The sequence below is a fragment of the Cryptotermes secundus genome, unplaced genomic scaffold, assembly GCF_002891405.2.
Source record: "Cryptotermes secundus unplaced genomic scaffold, Csec_1.0 scaffold33, whole genome shotgun sequence".
Lineage (NCBI taxonomy): Eukaryota > Metazoa > Arthropoda > Insecta > Blattodea > Kalotermitidae > Cryptotermes > Cryptotermes secundus.
The window spans coordinates 2,090,054-2,114,408 of NW_019727088.1; the positions used below are offsets into that span (position 1 = coordinate 2,090,054).

At 41.9% G+C, this 24,355-nt stretch overlaps 1 protein-coding gene across 9 annotated transcripts in view; it reads right to left on the reverse strand.

Moving 5' to 3' along the window:
• LOC111864255 (NAD kinase) overlaps window positions 1–24,355 on the reverse strand; it is a 135,197-nt gene that overhangs the window by 44,689 nt on the left and 66,153 nt on the right. The window contains exon 1 of one of the 9 annotated variants that reach the window (XM_023851353.2): window positions 23,950–24,081. The exons of 7 other annotated variants lie outside the window; for them this stretch is intronic. In XM_023851353.2, coding sequence (XP_023707121.1) covers window positions 23,950–24,047 — 98 coding nt within the window. In that variant the 5' untranslated portion in view covers window positions 24,048–24,081. Of the gene's footprint in view, window positions 1–8,410; window positions 8,696–23,949; window positions 24,082–24,355 lie in introns of those variants that run through there. One more of the 9 variants, XM_023851347.2, reaches the window with a different exon arrangement.

The window sequence follows — 24,355 nt, forward strand, 5'->3', positions numbered from 1 at the left end:
ACGCGCAGAATATCACGTGGGTGGTGCAACATGTGACTGTGGCACGCTTGACCTTTCAGCAAGTCTTCCTCTATAAAGTAGCATGCTGTTGCATCTAATTTTAATTTATTAGGGACTTTAAATACATAATGACATAAGAGAGAACACAGAAGGAACTAGGTGGTTTTTGCAAATGCATACAAACATTTTATTTCACAAACGAAAAACATGTTCAATTCCATGCTATGCTACTATCGGCCAAATACGTAATGCAGGCTTTAGATGCGACTGCTTCTATTGCTTCAGATGTGGTACAGAAAATGTCACTTCATTCAAATACGTACATTCTTTTCCCGTCTTTCATGTTCAGGCATGATGCTTTAGGATAAATTACAATCCCATCGCAATGGTTTCTTCCATCTCTTTCTTTGCTAACGTTGAAAACGTTATTTTGCGGGGGGTGCAAATGGATGAAGCCGTAAGTGACACCGAGCGCAACACTTGTGCCAACCTCTTACGTAACCGCTGATACCTTCAGTCCTATGGCGTATCTTATATTAAAAATTATATGTATTATATGAGCTATCCAAAAATTATGTTTATTTTATTTCCTAAATAAAACTGTCAGAGAAGTTCATGGAGGTAGGCCTAGGCCCACTGGGGCTGTAGTGCCAAGGGGGGAAAAAATAAAACTGTACATTGTTTAAACAATTACCCAAAACATATAATAATTTTCTTAATTTTACAGACTTTCAACTGCCTGTCATGGCTAAACCTAAGATACTGATCGGGACATATTGCGAATGAAACACGTTAATAAACACAAGCTTCTAAAAATGCAACCCGCTTTCGTCCACCGCATATGGTGTAGGAGTTATGACCATTTGTTTGTAACACATACGGCTAATTGAATTCTTCTGTTTAGTGGGTGACGCACTACTATAGGCAAGCTGACAGCGTATTATATTTTAGCATCCTGTTGCACTGTGGCATCATTTTTAGATCGTAAGTATACCGTCTATAATGCAACAATAACCTTAAATAAAAGACACTAAACATATACGTGTATTTAATACACTAAAAGTGCTTGTTATATACTTTAAAATATCATTACACTTACACGTATACATTCATTCGTTGTTGCAACATGTTTCGGCCACATATGGACCATCATCAGACAACATTCTTGTTATTTGGGAAACCACTGCACTGTACACTTTGTCTCCTGTGCCCTTAGGTACATCATTGTTTTTGTTGTTAGTTATTAGTAAATATTCTAAGAAAGAAACTAAGAACAAAAACAATGATGTGCCTTGGAGCACAGAAGACGAAGTGTACAGTGTTTCCCCAATAACAAAAAATGTTGCCTGATGATGGTTCATATGTGGCCGAAACATGTTGCAAAAATGGATGAATGTATAAGTGTAATTACTTTTAAAGTATTGTCACGTGTTGGGCGTATAACGCGACAAATAATTTCACGCCGTATTTGATATAGCGAATTTTATTTGACATTCGCTCTTACAATCACACAAATTACAATCTGACAATTACTGCCATTGGCAGTATCACAAATACTACACTGCAAATGCTGGTTGACTGCCTGGCTGACTCGTAACTCGTAACTCGAGAACTGTAACTAACTCGTAACTTGAGAACTAACTGTGAATAGTCTTCGCTGCTCCTTATTTATCCTCTTTCCGGACAACACAGAAAACAGCCACGTAATAGGCACCACTGTTGTCTGGCCCGTGTTGCTAGCAACGCTGTCGGGAGTTGTTTACGGCTGCATAGCAACCGCGGCATCCCTTGGTCACGGCACCGCTGGCGGGGTAGGGGAAGAACCGTTGACTCGCCTGCTACCCTAGCAACGACAGCGCTCTGATAGTGTTACGTCACCGCTGGCGGGGGGAGGGGTGTCCTGCATAGCGCAACACGTCACAGTATTTAACAAGCATTTTTAGTATATTAAATATATATTTAGTGTCTTTCATATAAGGTTATTGTTGCAATATAGACGGTATACTTACGATCTAAAAATGATGCCAGCATATGATGTCATGCACTGATAAAATGTCCGCTGGTAATAGTCGTGATGCATATGCGAGTGTGTACAGGAAAACGAAGCGGTTAGAAGAATATAATTGTAATAATGTATCCAAACGAGCAAAGCTAAATGCGAATGACAGCATGAATATAGAGAAACACACAACATTTTATACGCTGAATACATGCGTAATTACAGTCAACGTAAAGCTCAGGAAAATAAAATGCCACAAGCATCTACGTCAACCGACCCTTCACCAACTCCAATTACATACAATCATAATCAATCTAATGAATACTTTGAAAAGAATTTTACTGGTAATCCATTTGGTCATGCCTGCGACAAGTGTGATAGATTATGGTATATGAATGATTTGAAACAAGTAAAAGAAAAACACATAAGTATATTAATTCCAGAGTTTCCATGCATGTATGTTGCTCAGTTTAAGGCAGTGTCTACACCAGGCATGTCAAACTCAACTTGTACAGAGGGCCACCTCAGCCCTATAAATAATAGTCCAGGGCCGCACTTCAAAATTGAAATATACATTAGATTTTGATACAAGGAAATTTAATTCTATTTATTATTTAGGAATAATTTCAATATAATTACCTAAAGTCACATAGCTTACAGTTTTAAAAAGCAAGGGAATGCCATTTTTGACAAGTATCAAACAGAAGAAAGCAGTCTTCTGGGATTTGGCGCCGTGTATATGTGGTGTTAACCGACGTTTCGGAGGAACGTATCGCCCCCATCTTCAGGGTTGAAGAAAAAGTATAGGTAAATCTGCAAGCGACAACACCGTGAGACACGGTANTTTCCTGCAACCTGCTAATTTATGTCTGTGTGAGTCTTCTTGTCTTCTGGTCTGTTGTCTTCACAAAAAAAATATTTCTACTAAAATTTTAATATTGATTTTAATATCAATTAGCTCTAAAAGTTGAGGGCCGCANGGCTATGGGGGCCGCATATTTGACACGGCTGGTCTACACGAACGCACAACATGCGTCCGTTGTAGAAATAAACAAGAGAGGCGAATGCTACGCTGTCTTCTGGCTCCATTGCAAACAAAAAACTACGCACCGCATTCTGCAACTGTGTGGTGTCCTCAGCAACGTCCGTCATAAAGTACGTTCCTTACAACGGACGGCTTTTGTGCGTTCGTGTAGACGTTGCCAAAGTGGCGCTGGGGCTGGTTTTCTCCGAGTACTTCGGTTTCCCCTGCCAATCTTCATTCCACCAAATTCTCCATCATCACCCTCACCTATCATCTGGGGCTGGTACAATAGGCCAGAAGTGGCCGAAGTACAAGGGACTTAGTCCCACCCCACTAGCAATAAAAAAAAGGCATGTGTAACGCGTACAGCAATACTAGAGAGATCAAGTACCTGGTCTATCAAGCAGTAATGGCTTTACGTATCCTCCCCATCCAACGAAAGACCTGTGGCCCCAAGACTTCCTTTTATGCAAGTCAGAAGATTGAGACATCAAATAGGAGGATATGTTATTGTGTGGCAAGTCATCAATGTACCGGCAGATGTGAATAATATGGTAACGACACTACCAAGGCAACTTGACGTCGATTATAGCTTCAACGTCCATCCGAAGAGAAATTCAATTCACAAGAGTACGTATTTGCAAGGATGTATTAAAAAGGCAATAGTTTAACGATGTTTGGAGCAACTTGTAGAGTTCATGAGAAATACCTTAGAACTTGACGTTCTTTCGGATCTTTCAGAAGGAACGACTAGATCTAATTCTTGCATCGATAAGGTCTTCGGAGAAATGTGGACAATTTATCCTGCATGAACTACATCTTGAGCACAACCAATCACCAAGTTCCTCAACTCACTGACGTAATTATAAACTAAACGCTTTGGGTAATTTCAGTAAATAATGTACTGGCATGTAGTAATGTTTCAATAAAGCTTCAATCTTAATGTAAAAAAGTGCATTTATTCCAATACAAATAGCAATTTAATGACGTTTTCAACGTTAATCCCGGGAACCAAGGTCCCCCAATCATTTTTATCGCCATTAAATGACTTCCACTCTGCTCAGAAAATCTTCCTCCCAAATTTGCGATGATTATTCCTTCCAATTCCTAGCAAACGTTTCCTGTAGGCTAATGTTTTAAATCCTGCCCTTCAAACCTGTCCTCGGGCATTCTGTCCATGGCAGCTGCCAGTCTCGTAGTCTTGTAAGCCCGAATGCCGTTTACCAAATCCCTTGCTCCTGAATACTCCCTAAAATCCCTTACTATGAACTTCCAAAGAACACCAGCCTTGTCTCTATCCTCTTCTACTTATCATCTTAAGCATCCAGCGAGCATTAATGGCAGTGTTGCCCTTGCAAGGTCTCATCTAATTCGTCTCTTGAAGTTTTTCTTGGCTTCTCTTAGCGATTTCGTGTAAGCCTATTCCAAATACTGAACCTCTTCTTCTGGTGTTGTTATTATTATTATTGTTATTGTTATTATTACTACTACTGGCTGTGGTGGTGGTGATAGTAGCAGCAGTATATTTCCTATATCTATTTTTCATCCACCATAAATTTTAGATCTCCTTTCTGAAATGTCCACCTTCTACCGCTTCGGTAAATCATCATGTCACGTGTTATCAAGAATGCGCGTTTATTGGTTCGTTACGAAGCAACGAACTGTAGCACGGTCTACAGAGAACACAGCTCCTATTGTTGTGTGTTTGCTGGAACGTGCATATTGAGTCGTTGCCCAGCAGCGTGTATATGCGTCATAATATTAATGCTGATGATAGTTTCTTATTGTTTAACTTTAGTGACTGGCTCCAGCGGCAGTCCCATAATGGACCAGTGGTTTAAAACACGTACATTGAAATGGAGAGAACAAAATGAACAAAGTGAAAGTGGCAGTCTAGTGAAACTCCGCAGCACAGGCAAAATAAACACAAACATCGGAAATGCAGTGGCAGTTACAAAAGGGGTTCATGTCGAGTGGTTCGGAATATTACCAAAAACCACTGTGCATAACTTGCTATGAGATGGGATGAAGGCTTTAAAACCCACCGAACTTCTTGGCAATCCGAAGCCAAATACCGTGACTGTGGCAATAAACCACTGGAACATTTTCAAAGGGGATACAATTAGCAAAGCAATTACAGGTAGCAGTGGAAATTCCTTATCCAGCAGCTTTTCTAATAGCATGGGCAGGAAAGTCCCACATCTTCGGAGAAGAGTTAATATTACCAGAAGCGAAGAAAATTGTGAATATCGTGCTGAGAAGGAAGGCTTGCAAGGAAATGAATGCTATCTCGCTGTCAAACAATACACTTTAATGCTGAATTGGACAGATGGCCAAAAATGTTATGGAACAGTTGATAACAATAATATGCAAGAGTCGCTTCCATGCATCTACAGAGATCCAAAACCTGTCTAACATTCTAGCACCTGTTAGACATGAATTCAATGGAAATGTGAATGAAAAACTTCCCTTTTACAAATCATTGCATACACGAACAATTTACATGCCAAATTTTGGATTTCCGGTTGGCTTCGTAAGAAAGTGTAATAGTGACTGGTCAAAATATGTTGGAATAAGCACTGACAGGGTTTGACGTATGACAGGTACCTGCGGTGAAGTTGTTACTTGTGTAAAAACAGTCACCAGAAGCAAAATGTATTCACTGCTGCATCCACAAGGGATCACTAGCAGCGGAGAAAATGTCCACTGAGTTAGGGACGGTTTTGGAGGAATCCGTTAATCTAATTAAGGCCCTATTTTAATTAAAAATATCTGTGGCTCTATGTGAGGGGATGGGCAACGGTCACCGTCAACTACTTCTAAATCTAAAAAATCCAATGGCTTTCTTAAGGGAAGTGAGATGAATAAGGGTTTTACTGCTCCAATCCAAACTTCAGTTTTTCACACTGCTTAAATGACTGTTGTTGGTTGTGGAGCCGAGATACTTAACCGATGTTAATGAACTCAACGTAAGTCTTCGGAGAAAAGCGGTAAATTTATTCAAAGCTCACGATAAAAAAGACATTATGATCAAGAAATTAGGCCTGTAGTCTCATTGAGTGAACTTAACAAACTATGAGTAATTTTCGTGTGCTTAAGATTGTTTAATGACATTAGAAATGCGATTCGCCGAGCGAGCATTTGTTGTCCTTGAAGCAAGATAAGACTGGATTAGAAACCCCTTTGAGTAATGATAACGTCATAGTCACAGATTTGAGATAAAAAGAACAAGACAGCGTAATGGAACTTCCACGTGATAGTATTTTAAAACTGTCTTCATATTAAAGCATCTAACTTCTGGCTAGAGGTTTGTCCTGAGTATGGAGAACTGTCTGTTAAGGCTCTAAAGTACGTAATGCCTTTTCCTGCAACATAAAAGTATATTTTGTGGATATGGACCAAGATTTAAGGTTGAAATAAGCGGTGCTTCAACTGTATATCCAATCTCTCAAAGCTGCGAAACAGCACCAGCTATCTTGTTAAGTGACTCAAAGTAAATAAGCAAATGTAGAGTGTAGTCATGTAGACTGACCAAATGCCGATCACAGTGGCCGCGCGGTCTGAGGCATGAACTGTCTTCGCTCGCTCGAACACTCCGATCGTGGGTTCCAATCTCACTCAAGGCGTGGATTTATGTCTGCGTTTATTCTGTGTTTATGCTGGTAGCAGCCTTGCGATGGCTGATCTCCCGTCGAAGGAGTCCTACCGACTGTCTTAGGATCAAGGAACTGAAGTGAAACATAGAGTTCACTGATGTCCTATGCTTCAAAGTGTGAACAACAGGAAGACCGAGAGAAAGAGACTCACTAAATAATATGGAGTAAAAGTCAACCAAGATAAATATCCGTGGCAGAAATGCGAACTGCTCTGTGACAAGTGGCACGAACACGAGCAAACAAATATGCACATGCCATCATTCCAGCTGCACTTCTGTTTTTCTGTACTATTGCTGTGTATTCCTACACTACTACACTGGTTAGGTCTCTTCCTTTGATTAAGAATGTGTATTATACACAGTCTGAGAACATCTCTCCTCGTTTAGAAATAGCATGTAGAGAATTTCTGAAATATTTATGGACGAGTTTGCATCCCTGCAGAGAGCCATCTGTGAGCATCCAACAACTCGAGAGATGCTCAAGAGATTTTCAAGGACTTTGGTAATTTGGAGTCTTGTTTTACATTTCGTCATTAGATTTCAAATGTGATTACATTGGAACAAAATAACAGACCCTTTACATGACCTATATGTGTTTCTACGCCGATCTCAAGCGCTACTCTCTAGATACTTGTTGGAGCTAAACATGCCTCCTTCAAACAGATCTTGCACAGAAAACTTAAACATACATTCTATATCCAACATACCTTTTCCGTAAGTCTCGAGGCTTTATAGATAAGTAAACAAAAGGAAGAGAATTTGCCAGAATTATGTTATGCATAGGTCTAAAGTTGTATATTCAACGTTCAACGTCGGGTTTACGGAAGTCTCCTACTGTCGACAATAATTAAAAGAAGCTAAGACGGAGACGAGGAGTAATAAGACAGGTGGAGCCTGGAAATGAACAGAAGGTTGAGAGCAGGATGTAGGGATAATATTAATGTATTTAATTTACCATTTATTTAAAAGCGCTGACATAAGCCTAGATTATATACTGTCAAATCATGAGATGATTAGTGACAAATCAATTTAAAAGGGTGTAAGATTTGAGGTTTTCACGGCGGTGACTATGAAGAAAGCAGTCTTCTGGGATTTGGCACCGTGTATATGTGGTGTTAACACCACATATACACGGTGCCAAATCCCAGAAGACTGCTTTCTTCATAGTCACCGCCGTGAAAACCTCAAATCTTACACCCAGAATTATAGTTGGAAACCAGAAGTGGAAGACCTGAGTTTANGTGAGTTGCACAAACATACAGAGATGGAGCAGGAGGATGAAGAGGTGGATCAAGGGAAGGATGTAACTTACAGACAGACACGTACATATGAACCGAGAACACCAAACACCTCATGGTGAGATTTAGAAGTCTGAGGCATAATGTAACACATTTCGTATCTACAGTCACTTCTACGGCCAGATGAAACATTATTTCTCGTTGATGAAACAATTCTCACAGTTAAAAGTACCGAGGAACCAAACAAGGCGTGCAATTTAGCATTGCCAAATGCTTCTTCGAAGCAAGTTTATATTTAAAACCACAACACTCAGATTCGTAAGTAAAGCGTTTCTGAGTTTCAGCTACCGCGTGATACAGACTGTAAATTTACCTGCTTTTTCGTCGTGTTCTTCGAAATATCTGATCCCACGGTCATCATTCCAGTCATCTTAGAGCTTTGTCACGTTATGAAAAAAATATTAACCTAATTTTACTCGATCCTAGCTACTTACGGCCATGTCCCTGATCTCTTGCGACGTTCCGGTTCATCCTCTTCCTCTTTACATTGCTGCTTCACAATCGGAGGTGCATCTTCAGCACTGCAATGATTCCTGTCGTTAAATGCCAGATGCCGTGACCAGCGACATCGATTCAGTCTTGCAAGGTCCATATACGAGCTCGAACCGTCTCACCACTTGCTGCTCTTCGCTGTAGACAACGACTCCACTACGGAGTAACCCTGTGGCCAGCGGTCGGCACGACTGCAAGACGTCACCAGCTCCAAACCATCACAGTATGCAGTCATACTAAGTACTGAAGTGACCATGAAAGCGTTACTATTCCCCCTCGCCGGATAAGTTACTCCACCATCTTCCCCTTCCGTTCAGTTTCTTTGAATCACAAATTACCACGGGTAATGGCCAGGGCTCAATCGTGTCTGGTGTATGGTGAGTGATATGGTTAGATTTGGACGTCTTCTCACTATAAGTGATTTTGCACTACGCTACAGCAGGCATCAACCAGACATTACGATAATAGGGAAAATTCGCTCCGAATAATTCTGCTCAGAGCGCATAAAACGAAAATATGAAACACTAATAACGTTCTATCGCTTTTCTTTTGAATGAAAACCACTAACCAAATGGCTCATACAGGCGATGGGCAAAAGCACTGAAGCACTGTATTTATTATTTATTACGCCGGGAATTTAACCCGGAACCTCTGGCTCTGTAGCCAGGAACTCTGACCACTAGTCCACAGAGGCGGTCTTCAGGACGATGGATAACGTCCAGAAACACAACATTTGTCCTGATGTACCATCGTCAGAAACTGTTAGATCTTATCATTACCGAAAAGTTCCAGCTGTGTGAACGGGAGCATTGTCGTCTTGGAAAACTGCATCATTGTTCGATGTCTGGATCATGGGACGCGCCTGATTACCCAACCTATCCACGTACTCCCTTCAAGTAATTCGGTCATGAAGGGCAGTAATGGGACCACGCTATTGCTGCCCAAACCATCATAGAACGTCACCCACTCACCTATGTTTCGCTGTGGAACCAGGCACGCATTCAGAACTATGGGTTTCCCTGGGGTTCTCCAAACGTAACCTCTTCTTGATGTTGGGCACAGTGTGAAGGACGACTCTTCTGACCATATCACGCCAGCGTTTTCAGTTCTCTGTCCAGGATTTATGGTCGTGATACCATCGTTTATGCAAATAAGCATTAATGTCAGTAATCAGAGGTTTAGCAATCGCAGCCTTACTGTTGATGTTGGATCTGTGAAGCTCACGTTGGACAGTGTTGTGGAAACAGTGTCTTCAGGATGAATATTCAGTTCCGTTGGTCTACCACCTGTGCTGCAGTAGTTGTGTGATTTTTGTAAACAGTCTCTCTCACTGTACGACGATCTCTTTCTGTCAATGTTAATTTTCGTGCATTGTTCCTCTTCGCTGTTGTCTTCCAATGATTCGCGTATGTCGACATAACCTTAGAAACTGTCCCTCTCGATACGCCCAATACTGTGGCAGTTTTTGTCATAGATGCTCCAGCTAAACGCGCATCGAAAATCTGTCCTCTTTCAAAATCGGACAAGTCTCCGATTTTTCACACGGACTGTCACTCAACATAATCACTAATGCAATTACACGAGCACTACAGAGTGTAAACGGAAGAACATTCAGTATTACTAACTGAGCCAACATGAACAATCCTCTTCCTCTGTTTCTTTGTGTTTCCATTGTTTTGTACACCTCCTGTATGCCGTGCGTTTCTAACAACTACACTAATAAGTTCGTTAAGAAATTTAGATGTGAAAAGGCCGATCACAGTGGCCGAGCGGTCTAAGGCGTTCGCGGGTTCGAATCCCACCCAAGGCATAGATGGCTGTGCGCGTTTATTCTGCGTCTGTGTTATTCTGTGTGCAGATAGGTGCCTTGTAACGGGATGATCCCCGCCCAAGACCCAACAAAGGGCTGTAGACCCACAGACAGACAGACAGACAGATGTGAAACGATGTCAGGCGAAAGGCCAACCAACTGGCAATAATGGAGACTTGTCCCTCTTAATTCCTGACAATGTAACTTCTTCCAATGAAATACAGACACTTGTTTTTCTGTCTTCGGCACTTGCATTTTGTTGCCTGTTACGGGCAATGTCACTGTGACCAGTAGTACACAATATACACTGGCTCCTTCCATTTTCGTCCGAGTCCTCCTTTTGAACAGGCAGTAGCAGCTGTGTTTGAACCAAATCACACACATACACGACTACGTGTGAACCGGTTTCTATCGACGTAAACAACTGTAACGCTGAAGTGATTACATAAGGAAACTACAGCCGCAGGGGCACAGAGGTATTTTGACAGCAAAACTGTATCACAAGTACCCCACTCAAAACGGCAGACGTAATGATCAAGGAATTATGCAATAATTCGAGAGATCAATCCACTAGGCACCCTTTCCACCTCACTGCAGTAAAGCTAGTATGTTATAATCGGAACAGATCCTTAATATACGTATTATCGCACTTAAACGTCCTGTTGCATTAATGTATCTTTTGTACACACATATTTACATCTTAAATACAATTTATTATCTAGTCCTTCTTCTTCACTCCATGTTTCGGCCGTATACGACCATCATCTGTACAAACAGTGACGGAACAAAATTACTTTCAATTTGACCACCAGTACTATAAACAAACCGATGGGTTGACCATAGGCGTCACAACATAATCAATAATAACCGAAACGTAACATATATATATATAACACATGGACCATAAATATACTGAGTCCTAACAAAAAACACAACAAATAATAGCTTACTTTAGAAATATCGATGATATGATATACGACAAAAACAAAACAAATATAGAACACACACACTCAACGAATTCAAGAACTACAACCATCTAAAAAATTTACTATAGAAAAATAACTACACGAATACATCAATTTTTACAACCTCACAATACATCGCAAAGACAAAAATTTGAAATTCTCAACATATAGGAAACTAACACAGACTAAACTTATAATATCTAATAGCTCTTGTCATCCGTATGAACACAGACTATCACGTATTAACTACCTACTAAATTGATTACACATGTATCCAATAACTAAAAGAGCAAAAGAAACACCATCAAAACATACTACATAATAACCAGCGTAACACAAACCTAGTCGAAAAACCCCCTCTTCCAAAACAAAAAAACACACCGCCCCTCAGCACCACAAAAAAGGCCACTTTTACATATAGCGGCAAAGAAGAATTACTGAACTCTTTTTGAAGACACACAAATAAAAATAGCCTTCGGCGCACGAAACACAATACAAACTATATTACAGCCCATGCATAAATATATATAAAACAGTAGTGCCATTTACCAAATGCATGCATAGACTGTCCACTAAAATACATCGGACACACAGAAATAACCCTTAATATTAGGTATAAAGAAAATGTTGATGATATCAGAAGCAGCAGCGGCAATTCCGGATACCGGGGCCACGGATATTATAAAAACAGGAAAGAAAGACAAACATTTAAATACCCCAAAGAAATATCACATTTATAGAATCAGTAAAGATAACCTACATCTACACATACACATACATCGACACAGACAACCCCCCTATTCGAAACATTATACGAGCTTTACGCCAGATAGCAGCACACACACCCCCGGTCATATTGTGAAAGAGGAATTCGTCACACAGCACACTTAAAATATCTGCAAATACAGATCACTTAACATAACTAATATAACAGTGTGGAAACATTTACAAGTCAATGAGCATACGTAAGTATAAAAAGTAAACATGGAAACACACAACATAACATATAACATATCCTTTACATATTTCAGACAACACTGACAATGAGAGTACATCGACATCCTTATGAACAGCACAAATAATACGCGTTAAGCACAATTATAAACAAGTATCACAACTTATAAAACAATAAAATTAGATAACACATTATTTACACATTACAGACAACACCCACGCCGCAAATGGAAGGCAGCACGACTAGATCCAACAACTACAAATACTCTCAAGCAAATGTCAATTATAAACAACCATCAAAACTTCCACAACGGAAATAACACTAAGATGTTAATATATTTAATTCCAAGCTTAATTAATTTTAGTTAGGAAACACCGCGTCCACATGCGATATATAACTTTGACATATAACAACATTTTTTGCAAGACAGACAACACCTGACGATGACCATATAAGGCCGAAACATGCACTGAGGAAGACGGTTGACTAGACAATAAGTAGCATTTAAGACGGAAATATATGTGTACAAAAGATCCTTACTGTATTTCACGAACATGTTTATAACCATTCTGAGCTACCGTGGAATTTCAGCGATCAAACTTGTCACTTATTAGCACTAAATCTTTAGAGTAACAAACGACATCCCAAATGTCAAGTTAGCGCCAGGCAGACCTCACTCATTACTGCGGACATTCCACTGGAACTTATGGACATGTGACTCAAAAACAGGACAGGTCGGTCGGCTGTCAACTGACTGGTACGATGACTATGGTTCGATTAATGGCAGGGACGAGGATTTCTCACTACGCTACTGCAATCCTAAGGGCTCTGAGACGCGTCCAGTATCAATCGGCATAGAGAAATCCCTTTAGCAATTCAGCATTAGTTGTAGACATATTTGACTCAATACACAAGCACAGCGCTATTACGCATCGCGACATACCACAAACATGAAATGTGGCAGGTTAAATCGTGGAGTGAAAAGGATTTGTCCCTCCTCCACAATAAGAAAACTATTCTAACCAAACTATAAATTTAAAAGTAAGTGGTGAGCGTCTCGAGTTGTACCCCACATATTAATCAAAACCTTTCAAAATCACTGCAGCAGACATCCAAGGCTTGAAGCTCTAAAGGTAGTAAAATGCATACAGGCGTCCTCGGACGATCAGCCATATCAGTGTGGAGTTTATTTCCTACGTTTCGGTGATAGATCAATCACTTTCTGACGACGTAAGCAAGAGACAGCCTCTGGAACTTTGGAAATTCGTTTCATATCGACTTGGCTGATCGCCGGAGAAGACCGCATTACTTTAGACAAAGTGCAAAAAAAAAAAAAAAACCCCACTCGTTACGGTCGCAAATAACATAATCACTATTCGGATGTCGGCCAAGACACTGCACAATACAGCAAACTCATCGAGTCATACAAAAGATAAATCAAGCTTTCGATAGCAAGCATATTTAGGTACCACGCAAGCCTTCGAACGAAATTTGGCATATTAGACTGTTATACAAGTTAATAATATCTCTCCCCTGAATTATTTTATAATTTTAAAGTCCTACTTGCATTAGGACTCCACAGTTAAGACTGCAACAGAATATACAGAACTATTTTTTTTATTGCTAGTGGGGTGGGACTAAGTCCCTTGTACTGCGGCCACTTCTGGCCTATTGTACCAGCCCTATGATAGGTGAGTACCAGGAATATTCTTGTGGGTAAAGGGCGGCCGGCGAGTAGGGATGACACCCTTGCCGCCATCTATGAGCCGATTGTCTAGAAAATGAGGGAACCTCAATATCTCATAACCCTATGGGCCTCCATGGCCTGTTACAGGGATACCTTTACTTTTTACTTTACTTACTTGTACAGATTGCAAATAAAATTGGGAATTAAATAAATTCACGTGGACGAAAACTCGAGGAATACAAGGGCAGCCCCAGCTACTAACCTTCGGCGAAAAAAGGATGAGGCAATGAACTACGACCCGACCGAGTGTACTGTGCGAGCTGAAAACATCAGCATACCGTTGCTCTCGGTGCAGAGAAACTCGACGGGTTCGCTAAATGAACAGCAGAATAGCCAAGGTCCACCAATACCCACCACTATCCTGTCCTTCTCTTCAGTAGACGATGGTAGTTTAGAGTTATCAGCGCCGTCTTTCTGATAGCAAGTTGCACCGTTCCGTTGACTAATGTCGTTCCGCGTTCGAGGAAGCTATATTACTTGTGGCCTTCAGACAACTCACACCATTTCCGTGACAAATTATAGGCCCTAACAATATATGAGGGGGTACCCAAAAGAAACCGAACTTATTTTTTTTAAACTTATTTATTCAAATTGTAAGCACAAACCTTCAATCCCCTTCAAAGTACTCTCCACTTACACTAATACACTTGTCTAGTCTTTTATTCCATTTTTCAAAACATTGTCTAAATTCATCTTTTGAGATGCTTGACAGCGCCTCCGTCGTTTTTTCCTTTCATGTCTCTTTTCATTCGAGGAAAAAAAAAAAAGTCGCACGGGGCAAGGTCGGGTGAGTATGGAGGGTGAGGAACAGGGGTCATACCATTTTTGGTCAAGAATTGTCGTACAGACAGGGCTGTGTGAGCAGGGGCATTGTCATGATGGAAAAACCAGTCACCCGACTGCCACAAATCTGGCCGCTGAGCTCCAAGTCACTCCCGACAGCTCCACAATTTCTTCAATGGTCCGTCGTCGATCTTCCTTGATGATTTCACGAATTTTTTCAACATTTTCACGTGTTCGGGCCGTGGAAGGACGACCAGAACGAGGTTTGTCATCAATTGACATTTCACCATTTTTGAAATGGGAAAACCACTCAAACACTTGAGTTTTCCCCATAGCATCGTCCTTGTACGCCGTTTTTAACATTTCAAGAGTTTCTGTTCCACTTTTCCCGAGCAAAAAGCAGAATTTCACCGCCGCACGCTGTTCACGAAAATCAGCCATTGCAAAAACGACGATCACACAAAACAGTTGTCACTATAAACTCTGCCGAAACTAGTCCTTACCTTCTGAAGCAACGGTAGTCGGCTTATCGACTCAGGAATGTTAGCTCTATGCGCTCATAGCGGCAAAACGCGGTACTACAAAAGTTCGGCCCACAAAAAAAAAATAGTTCGGTTTCTTTTGGGTACCCCATCGTACATATGGGTTAAAATACTGAAGGCGTCTTCACCAGCTCCAAGGTTTGCGATCGTTAATTTCACATACCCTTCTGTACAGGCTAAAGGTATATAGTGTATTGTAGGTCCCATAAAACATGGTCACCTCATATATATACATGGGATATATACATATTGTTATGACACTCTGTGGTAGATAGATGGGTTCAATGTGATAATATTTGTTAATACACCAATGTCCGGAAAAGCTTCCTTTTGGCACTAAGGGTAACAACAGTTTCCGAGAGGATGCATAAGTTTTACGGATGTTATCGTTGTTTTACATTATAAAATTTGCTCCATATGGCGGCCGCCGACGTCACTGCATGTTCTACACCGCTTGGTTATGTTATGCTGAACTCGTTTAAAGATTCCGGCATTTCCATGATGGTTCCAGCTGCTACTGCAATTCTTGCCACAAGATCACGTTGTGTCTCCACTGGAGTCTCGTACACAAGGCTTTGCATGTACCCACAGAGAACGAAATCCAGTGGAGTCAAGTCAAAGGAGGGAGGGGGTCAGGTTACTGAGCCTCCACGTCCAATCCCTCTGTTGCCAAAGTTTCATCCAAATACTTACGGACGACATCAGCGCAGTGTGCCGGGGTGCCATCATGCTGGAACCACAGTTCACGGCGGACTTCCAAAGGCACCACTACCAGCAGCTCGAGTAAGGTCTCGCGGAGAAAGGTTAGGTAAATGTTACCAGTGAGCCACAGAGGTAAGGGCGTCCTCCTCCGCATTTCAGAGACCCTAGCGCGTAAACAAAGCGTTTCCGGACATGGGTGTATTAACAGGAATCTTCCCGGGGTAAAGAGCGGCCAGCGGGTAAGGTTGACAACCTTACTGCCATCTTTGAACCGATTGTCTAGATAATGTGGGACCATCAACATCTCACAACCCTATGGGCCTTCAAGGCCTGTTACAGGGATAGCTTTACTTTACTTTTTTACTGGTATCAGCCCGGAGTGGCATTATGAATGCAGCGGACCACTTTAGATTGAGTCGTAATTTTACGCGCTGCAAAGGTGGTATACTTAGTAGTCAGTTAGCGTTCATTGCCGTCGGCTACATCCACATAGTGTGTGTCACAATATAAACTATTGCCACAGCTCTGCTGATGATATAACCGTAAATATATGCTTTCTATATGCAATAAATTATGGTGTTGATCGCTGAGCTGTTTTATTAGACACAACGGCGTATAATAAATAAGTAGGCAAACTGTGGCCCTCGAAATATTCGTTCCGGCCCGCAGTGATTGCGGAATATTAGTTCCCAGGATTAATGTTGAAAACGGTATTAAATCAGGATTTTTATATGAATAAATGTACTTTGTATATTAAATTGAAGCTTTATTGAAACATCACTATGTGTACAGCGTACAGCAAATTATTTATTGAAATTACCCAAAGCGTTTAGCATGTAGTGATTACGTTGTAGTTACGTCAGTGAGTTGAGGAGCCTGTTGACTGGTTGTGCTCGAGATAGGTCCATGAGAGGTAAAGTACGAAACGTAGTTCATGCAAGATAAATTGACCACATATCGTTCAACGAAACCGGAATAGTGAAGTCGACACAAACGTCCATTACCAGCCAACGGATTGTTCCCACAATGAAGTCACCCATTACTAAGTAGCGGTTGGCTAAATGCGTTCCAACTCCAATGCACAGCACCGAAGACGCATTTTTGTGATGATAACTCATTAAGCAGATATGGTTACTACGGTAAGTACAATGTTTCCCTAAACGATGCGATCTCAAAAGAGCAGAATGGAACCCTACGGGGGAGTGTCCACTATCCCAAAGCTGTCAGCTGGCAAAATATGGTCATGAGTTCCGTGGGGCTCGGATACTCGTGTGGAGGCGGGGTCGAATATTTCCATCGTGACCCTGCGAGTAGTAGGAGGCGACGAAAAGGGAAGTCTCAAATTTGAGACAGTAATATGTCCCGAGTACCAAAGATCTCGGACTCAAGAAAGACTGCGCTGGCAAAACCGGCAGCACATAAAAAAGACAGACCCGTCCTCTCGTCAGAGAGAGCGCCCACAAAAAAAAAACAGGACCGTAACTGACAGTAATAAAGATCTGGTCGCAAGCCCCAGATGGGTGCTTTATGCCAAGACAGACTGGCCGATTGACCGTCGGTCATAAAATGAGACGCAGACTCAGAAGACAGAAACCGAATACAGAATCCTGGAGATACTGAAAAGGTACTAGAGATGGACCAAAACGGGTTGCATTTTTGAGAAACTCGCATATATTAACATATTTCACTTGCATTATGTCCAGGTAGATTTTGGGTAATTGTTTATACCAAGATTGTAACCGTACTTCCTCACTCAGAATTGTTTAACAGCTGCTATGCAAATTCCACTGATTAATTCTACGTGAATGAGATACGCGCCTGCGCCGAGGTGCCATCCCGTGACCATATAATTGTTATACTTTAGAAGCCTCCTTAGGCTTGTAGCGACAATGGTGGTCGTGGAGACAGGATCATGCGCTGCACTTGAGCCTGGTATCCTCTCCATGGCACCACCGCTGTCATTAGCGTCATCAGTTTACTTTAAGTATTATGTTCCGTCGTGCTAGGGAGGCATTTTGGGAAATCAGTCCTGGATTTTATTCTGAGTCTCCCAGTAGGAATGTCACCCCAATTGCGCTTGGTCCCTTACTTAACATGCGTCTTGAAACGATAAAGGCTGAAATGAAGGTTTGAAGATAACATCTGCTGGACTGGCGCCCATTATTGGAATCCGGCCGTAACCCTATCCAAGTGATAGCCACTTAGGGGTCTTTACCGGATGCTACCTAAATGTTAGAAAGGAAGTGTGGAAGTCGGGAAGAAAGGGAGGTCAGTCGGTTATAGGGAGTCGAGATGTAAAGTTAGAGAGGAGTGACAGAAGAGGGTCAAGGGAGTTGCAGTAGGGAGACGCTGGGAGTGAGGATCACGTGAACAGGGAGAGTCGAGATATAAAGTTGGAGAGTGAATGATAGAAGAGGACGAAGGGAGTTACAGTAGGGAGACGCTGGGAGTGAGGATCACGTGAACAGGGAGAGTCGAGATATAAAGTTGGAGAGTGAATGATAGAAGAGGACGAAGGGAGTTACAGTAGGGAGACGCTGGGAGTGAGGATCACGTGAACAGGGAGAGTCGAGATATAAAGTTGGAGAGTGAATGATAGAAAAGGACGAAGGGAGTTACAGTAGGGAGACGCTGGGAGTGAGGATCACGTGAACAGGGAGAGTCGAGATATAAAGTTGGAGAGTGAATGACAGAAGAGGACGAAAGGAGTTACAGTAGGGAGACGTTGGGAGTGAGGATCACGTGAACATGGAGAGTCGAGATATAAAGTTAGAGAGTGAATGATAGAAAAGGACGAAGGGAGTTACAGTAGGGAGACGCTGGGAGTGAGGATCACGTGAACAGGGAGAGTCGAGATATAAAGTTAGAGAGTGAATGACAGAAGAGGACGAAGGGAGTTACAGTAGGGAGACGTTTACAGGGAGTAGTAAGTGAACAGAGAGTGAAGGGGCAATATTAACGGCGGAAGGTGTAAGCAGTGTGATGAAGCTAAAAGGAGGATTAGAATACACACGCCAACAATGGCGGTACTTATCGTCTGCCTAAATGCGAGTAATACACGGAGTGATGTTCCGGTAATTTGATAACTCCCGAAGTGTGTTCCCATCCCGGTCACTGTCGCACCAGTTTCCCCAGGAAAAGGACCTCATCTCGAATCCTAGTTCGTGACAAATCTTATCAACGCTGCTGGCAGCTGCGCGTCGTCCGGAGGCTGGCATCTCTGGAACGGCGGTCGGCCGCAGTACAGATGGATAGATCAGTCTCTATTCTTTCATTTACATATAAGTTTTAATAAAGGACTTGAATTATCAGCGGTTACGTAAGAGGTTGCACAAGTGCTACGCTGAGTGTCATTTACGGCTTCATCCATTTGCGCCCTACCTTGGTCTGTTGGCTCCTGAACTAGGACTAGCTCGAACTAACTCTGCTTCCGGTTATATCTGTCAGTCTGACCGTACAGCAGACACAGAATGGGAAGAGAAATGAAATGATGAGTTCAGGGTTTATCGCATTGGGCCTTAATGAAAATAAATACAGTGCAGAAAGAACAGTTCATGTCTCGATAGGAGTGCCAAGGTTTCTTTCGACTCTACAGCGTTGTTGCAAAATCGCTTCGGTGGGCGCAAATCCCTTGCAAAACAGGTGTAGTTACAAAGGCCATGTGTACCGAAGGCATTTTATTTTCGCTCAGCACCGATGATTCACCATCTTAATTGTTTCCTGTATCAGTAAGTGCCTTATACCTGTGCACGTGTGATATATTCATTTTGTGGCGCGTACAGCACAGCCAGTTCCGACTTCAATGATGAATCCATCTTTTCCTTGGATCTATTAAAACAGGTTTCTCATGCACGATTTACGTATCCTATTGTCATCAGTTGCTGGGGGGGGGGCACGCGGTAGTGCAGTTGGATGAGGCACTATGCTACAAGCCGGAAGGTCGCAAGTTCAAGTCCCGATGAAGTCACTGGATTTTTTTTCAATTGACCTAATCCTTCCAGCCGCACTATGGCCGTGGTGTCGACTCAGCTTCTAACAGAAACGAGTACCAGGAATATTCTTGGGGGTAACGGGCGGCCGCGCGTAGGGCTGACAACCTTGCCGCCATCAACGAGCCGATTGTCTAGAAAATGTGGGAACCTCAACATCTCACAACCCTATGGGCTTCCACGGCCTGTTACAGGGATACCTTCACTTTACTTACTGTCATCAGTTAGAGAGCATCTCTGTAGTTTGTTCCTTACTTCCAGATTGCGCACTCAATCACACTCTGGACGTAAACGTAGTTGCATGCATTTTAATTCGACAGTCCGTATCCTCGAAATCTCCTTTTTCTTTGTGACACAACTTTCACTAATCAATATGACTGCTGTGACCGCCTCTGTGGTCTAGTGGTCAGAGTTCCTGGCTACAGATCCAGAGGTCCCGGGTTCGATTCTCGGCGCTACCAGATTGCCTGAGAAGTAGTGGGTTTGGAGCGGGGTCCACTCAGCTTCGTGAGGATAACTGAGGAGGCATAGAGGCTCTGGTCTAGAAAGCCGAGATTAACGTCCATGGGGATTCGTTGTGCTGTCCACGCGACACCCTCTATCAGCAAAAGTTGGCACTAACTTTGCCGACAAGCGGCGGTCATTCGGTCGGTATGGTTCGCTTACGGACTACAGGCCACAGAGTTAACATGACTGCTGTAGTGGTCATAATTTTGGCCTTCCTTCCAGAAAGGAAACTTCTGAAGTCACCGTGCTGTCCGAGTGTCTTACCTGTCTGAACCTCCGCATTTGTATTTCTGTATCAGTTCAGAGATTTTAAATAAAAACAATGAATAGTCGTATGAGAATTTAATGTTTATTCAGTATAAAAGCTTACTGTCGTAATCTTGACTTGTCATTTATAATTTTCTCTGCGAACGCCTGTTTAGTGTACACTGTGCACTTATACAGTACGGTTAATCTTCTACACTCGGCAGTAACAAAAATGGAACGCTTGAACTTAATATGTGAGCTGCTATCTGCTTCATGTCGGCTTATTCGTCGGCCCTGAAAATGGAGGCACGTTCCTCCGAAACGTCGACTGACTTTTAGCGGTGTACAAGGCGTTATATCCCAAAAGATAGAACTTTCTCAAGGTTTTGTGTTCGTTTGCCGGAAACGTTTGTGTACATATTTTATGAAATGATAGAAGCAGTTATAAACATGCATAATTAGACTTTTCCGCAATTTGTCCTCTGAATACCTTCGCCCGATTAAATGGGCTGACAAATGTTGATCGATACGCATGCAGACCCTGTGTCTAGACCTATGCACTATTAATGATCGCGTGTCACGTTCTGTCGGTCATGAGCATTACCCGTACGCGTACTTACTAGCGCCCAGCATAATAATACCGACCGTCTGTATACTGTATTTCAGGGGTGAAAGTTGGATCTGTGTTGCGCGCGAGGGTAGGTCTACATCATCATCATCATCAGTAATCTGTCAAGACGACAGGTCCACAGTCTCTTCCAAAACAATTCCTCCACTTAATGCGATCTAGAGCTTTCTCCTTAAAATGACAGTATCCTCTTCTGTCCCCAAAGTTATCCAGCATCTTCTTACGTCTTCTTCCTCGTCTTCTTGTCACTTCTATCCGCCCATCTATCTTTCCTTCGATACCTTCTTTTAGAAGGCAGTTTCTGCGTAAAACATGACCAATCCAATTAGCCTTCCGTTTTCTTATTTCATGTAGGATATTCCTCTGCTCACTGACTCTAATTAACACTTCTTCATTTCTCACATAATCGGTCCAACTGATCTTCTCCATCCTTCTCCAACACCACATTTCGAAACTTTCCAGGTGTTTCTGATCTACTGCCCTAAGTGTCCATGTTTCAGCCCCATACAGAGCTATGCTCCAAATGCAGCATTTCACTAGTTTCTTCCTCAAATTTAAGTCCAATTTGCTGGTAAAAAGATTCTTCTTCTTGCTAAATGCAGCTTTTGCCATAGGTCTACATACTCTTACTATTTAATACAAATCAAGAACATGCCAGTATACAACATCTGAAGCTTTCACGGGGATTAAACACAAGGCAGTGTTTGCGGCCAATCAGTCGTGTGACTGTGTAATGCATTTCGGAAACTGTCACTGTCCCCGATGTTGGAAACCAAATGCATCTTGATATGGCCGACTACCCGAGAGGACTTCACTGAATCAGGTACACAAGTCATGCAGTTCCCTGATCCTCTGTATTATTTATTCGTAATTTATTATTTAACAGCTAAGATTATAAAGCGACGAATAACAGTGCCATTACTGAATAAAGAGCTGGAAAGAATGTCAAAGAAAGCAGCATCTGACTTGCTACAGAGCAAGAAGTTCGCGTTTTACTACGTATTGAATCTTGGTTTATTTATAGATGGTTTCAACTGATAAGTCTATATGGCAGATGACAGAATTATTGAATAATAAATTGGGAGGGATTTGGAAGGAAGCAGCAGTAGATCAATCGTAAATGAAGGAAGACTATTGGTAATTACGTGGCTAGAGTATAGCAAAACCACGAAAACCTCAGTCAAGATAACCAGTCTCTGGACAAACACATGAAGAGACGACGGCCCAAGTAGGAAGGACATAGTCTAATCAACTGACCGTGATGTTTCTTCAGAAAAAGAAACTAATGTCGCATAATACCAGACCTGTTAAGAATTCATATTAGCCTCCTTCGCCGTGAAAACTTCGAATCTGAAATATATCAGGCAGTCCAAGGGCAACAGGATTTCAATTTAGCAGGGCTACTGACTAATCTGAGATTTTTCGTGCCTTTTCTCGGTCTCTTTAAGGTGAGTACTAAGATACTATCTGTATACTATACTGCCTACGAACCGGGACAGCGCAGTCGGTATGGCGACTGGCTACGGGCCGGACGACTGAGGGGTCAGAGTTCGAGTCCCGGTGGGGGCAAGAATTTTCTCCTCTCCAAGTCGTCCAGACGGGCTCTGGGGTCCACCCAACCTCATATCCAATGGGTACGGGGGGATCTCTCCCCGGGGGTAAAGCGGCAGGGCCGTGAAGCTGACCGCTCACCTCCAACTAGTGTCGAGGTCAAGAAAATGTGAATCTATATATGCCCTCCCCCATACGCCTTCATGGCGTAATGCTTAATTGGTTAAGCACAGGGACAACTTTACCCTTTACACTGTACTGTCATTCGATACAATACACTGTACAACCGACATACCTGAAAGGGATCTCAAGAACATTGCTTAGGTTCCACTGTCTTTATATTACACGTAATTCAGCGTGCACTTAAAAAATTACAAAAATCCAAAGACTGCAAGACAGTAGTAGTCTCTAAAATTTTCGAAATGAATTTGCTAATTTCGTTCGTCTGGAACATGTTTTTTATTTCAAACTGAGAATGTAAGGAACAATACTTTGAAACCCTTAAATTCATAAGGTCGACAGCGAATTCTCCTTAATATATGCGAGTTGTAGGAAAGTGTTTCTGACAGTTTATGACACACAGAACACCAGGACTAGTATATAGTAGCTGAACTAACTGCAGGATTTTACAGAATACTGAACTTTCTGCTTATCTGCGAATTTAAATATTGAAAATATCAAAGAATTGTAGACTGAAGAGAAAAAAAATAAAGGTCACTTTGTAAGTTGTCTGGCATAATGATACAACACTTTCTAACATTCCTAATTAGTTCCGTGTGATATGTTTTATAAAGGGTTTTGAGACCTACGGTTCTGTAAGTAGAAGGTCAATTTGTTTACTTTTAATCTCAGTAGACCCATGTGTCTGTGTCGGTAACAATAAATTCGGTATTTCGACAATACTTATCACTACGAATTGTATATTTCTAATAGTTCTAATCATTAAAGGAAAAAAAACAAACATTACACATTCATTACAATCTCCCAACAGACATGAAATTTTCACAAACTGGTAAACATATCACGTCACGTGACTCCATAAGCAGCATGACCTACCTTGTGGTCTGCAAATGACGGCGACATGGTAAGACGAAAGTGAAGCGAGAGAGGAGCGTCCGAAACGCTTTTCCCGTAATATGATAGTAGCGGTACATAAGTTAAACTAAGGCGAAGAGCAATATAATCCCAAGTGGGTTGGAAAATGTGTAAAGACGATGATTTCGATTCGTTGGATTAATGCCAAGCATACTACAGAATTGATAAGGGGAATTGTTATTGATGCTACATGGTACACAAGGGCATTCAAAGGCCTCTCATTAACGGCTCCATATTCAAACTGACTGACCTACTTGTTCCCAAGTAGAACCAGAATCAGATGCTATTAATCTTAGCAAAGGTTGATCAAGGCATGATCTGAACCGGCAGGCTATATCTGAGTGATAACCGTACAGACGTATATGCT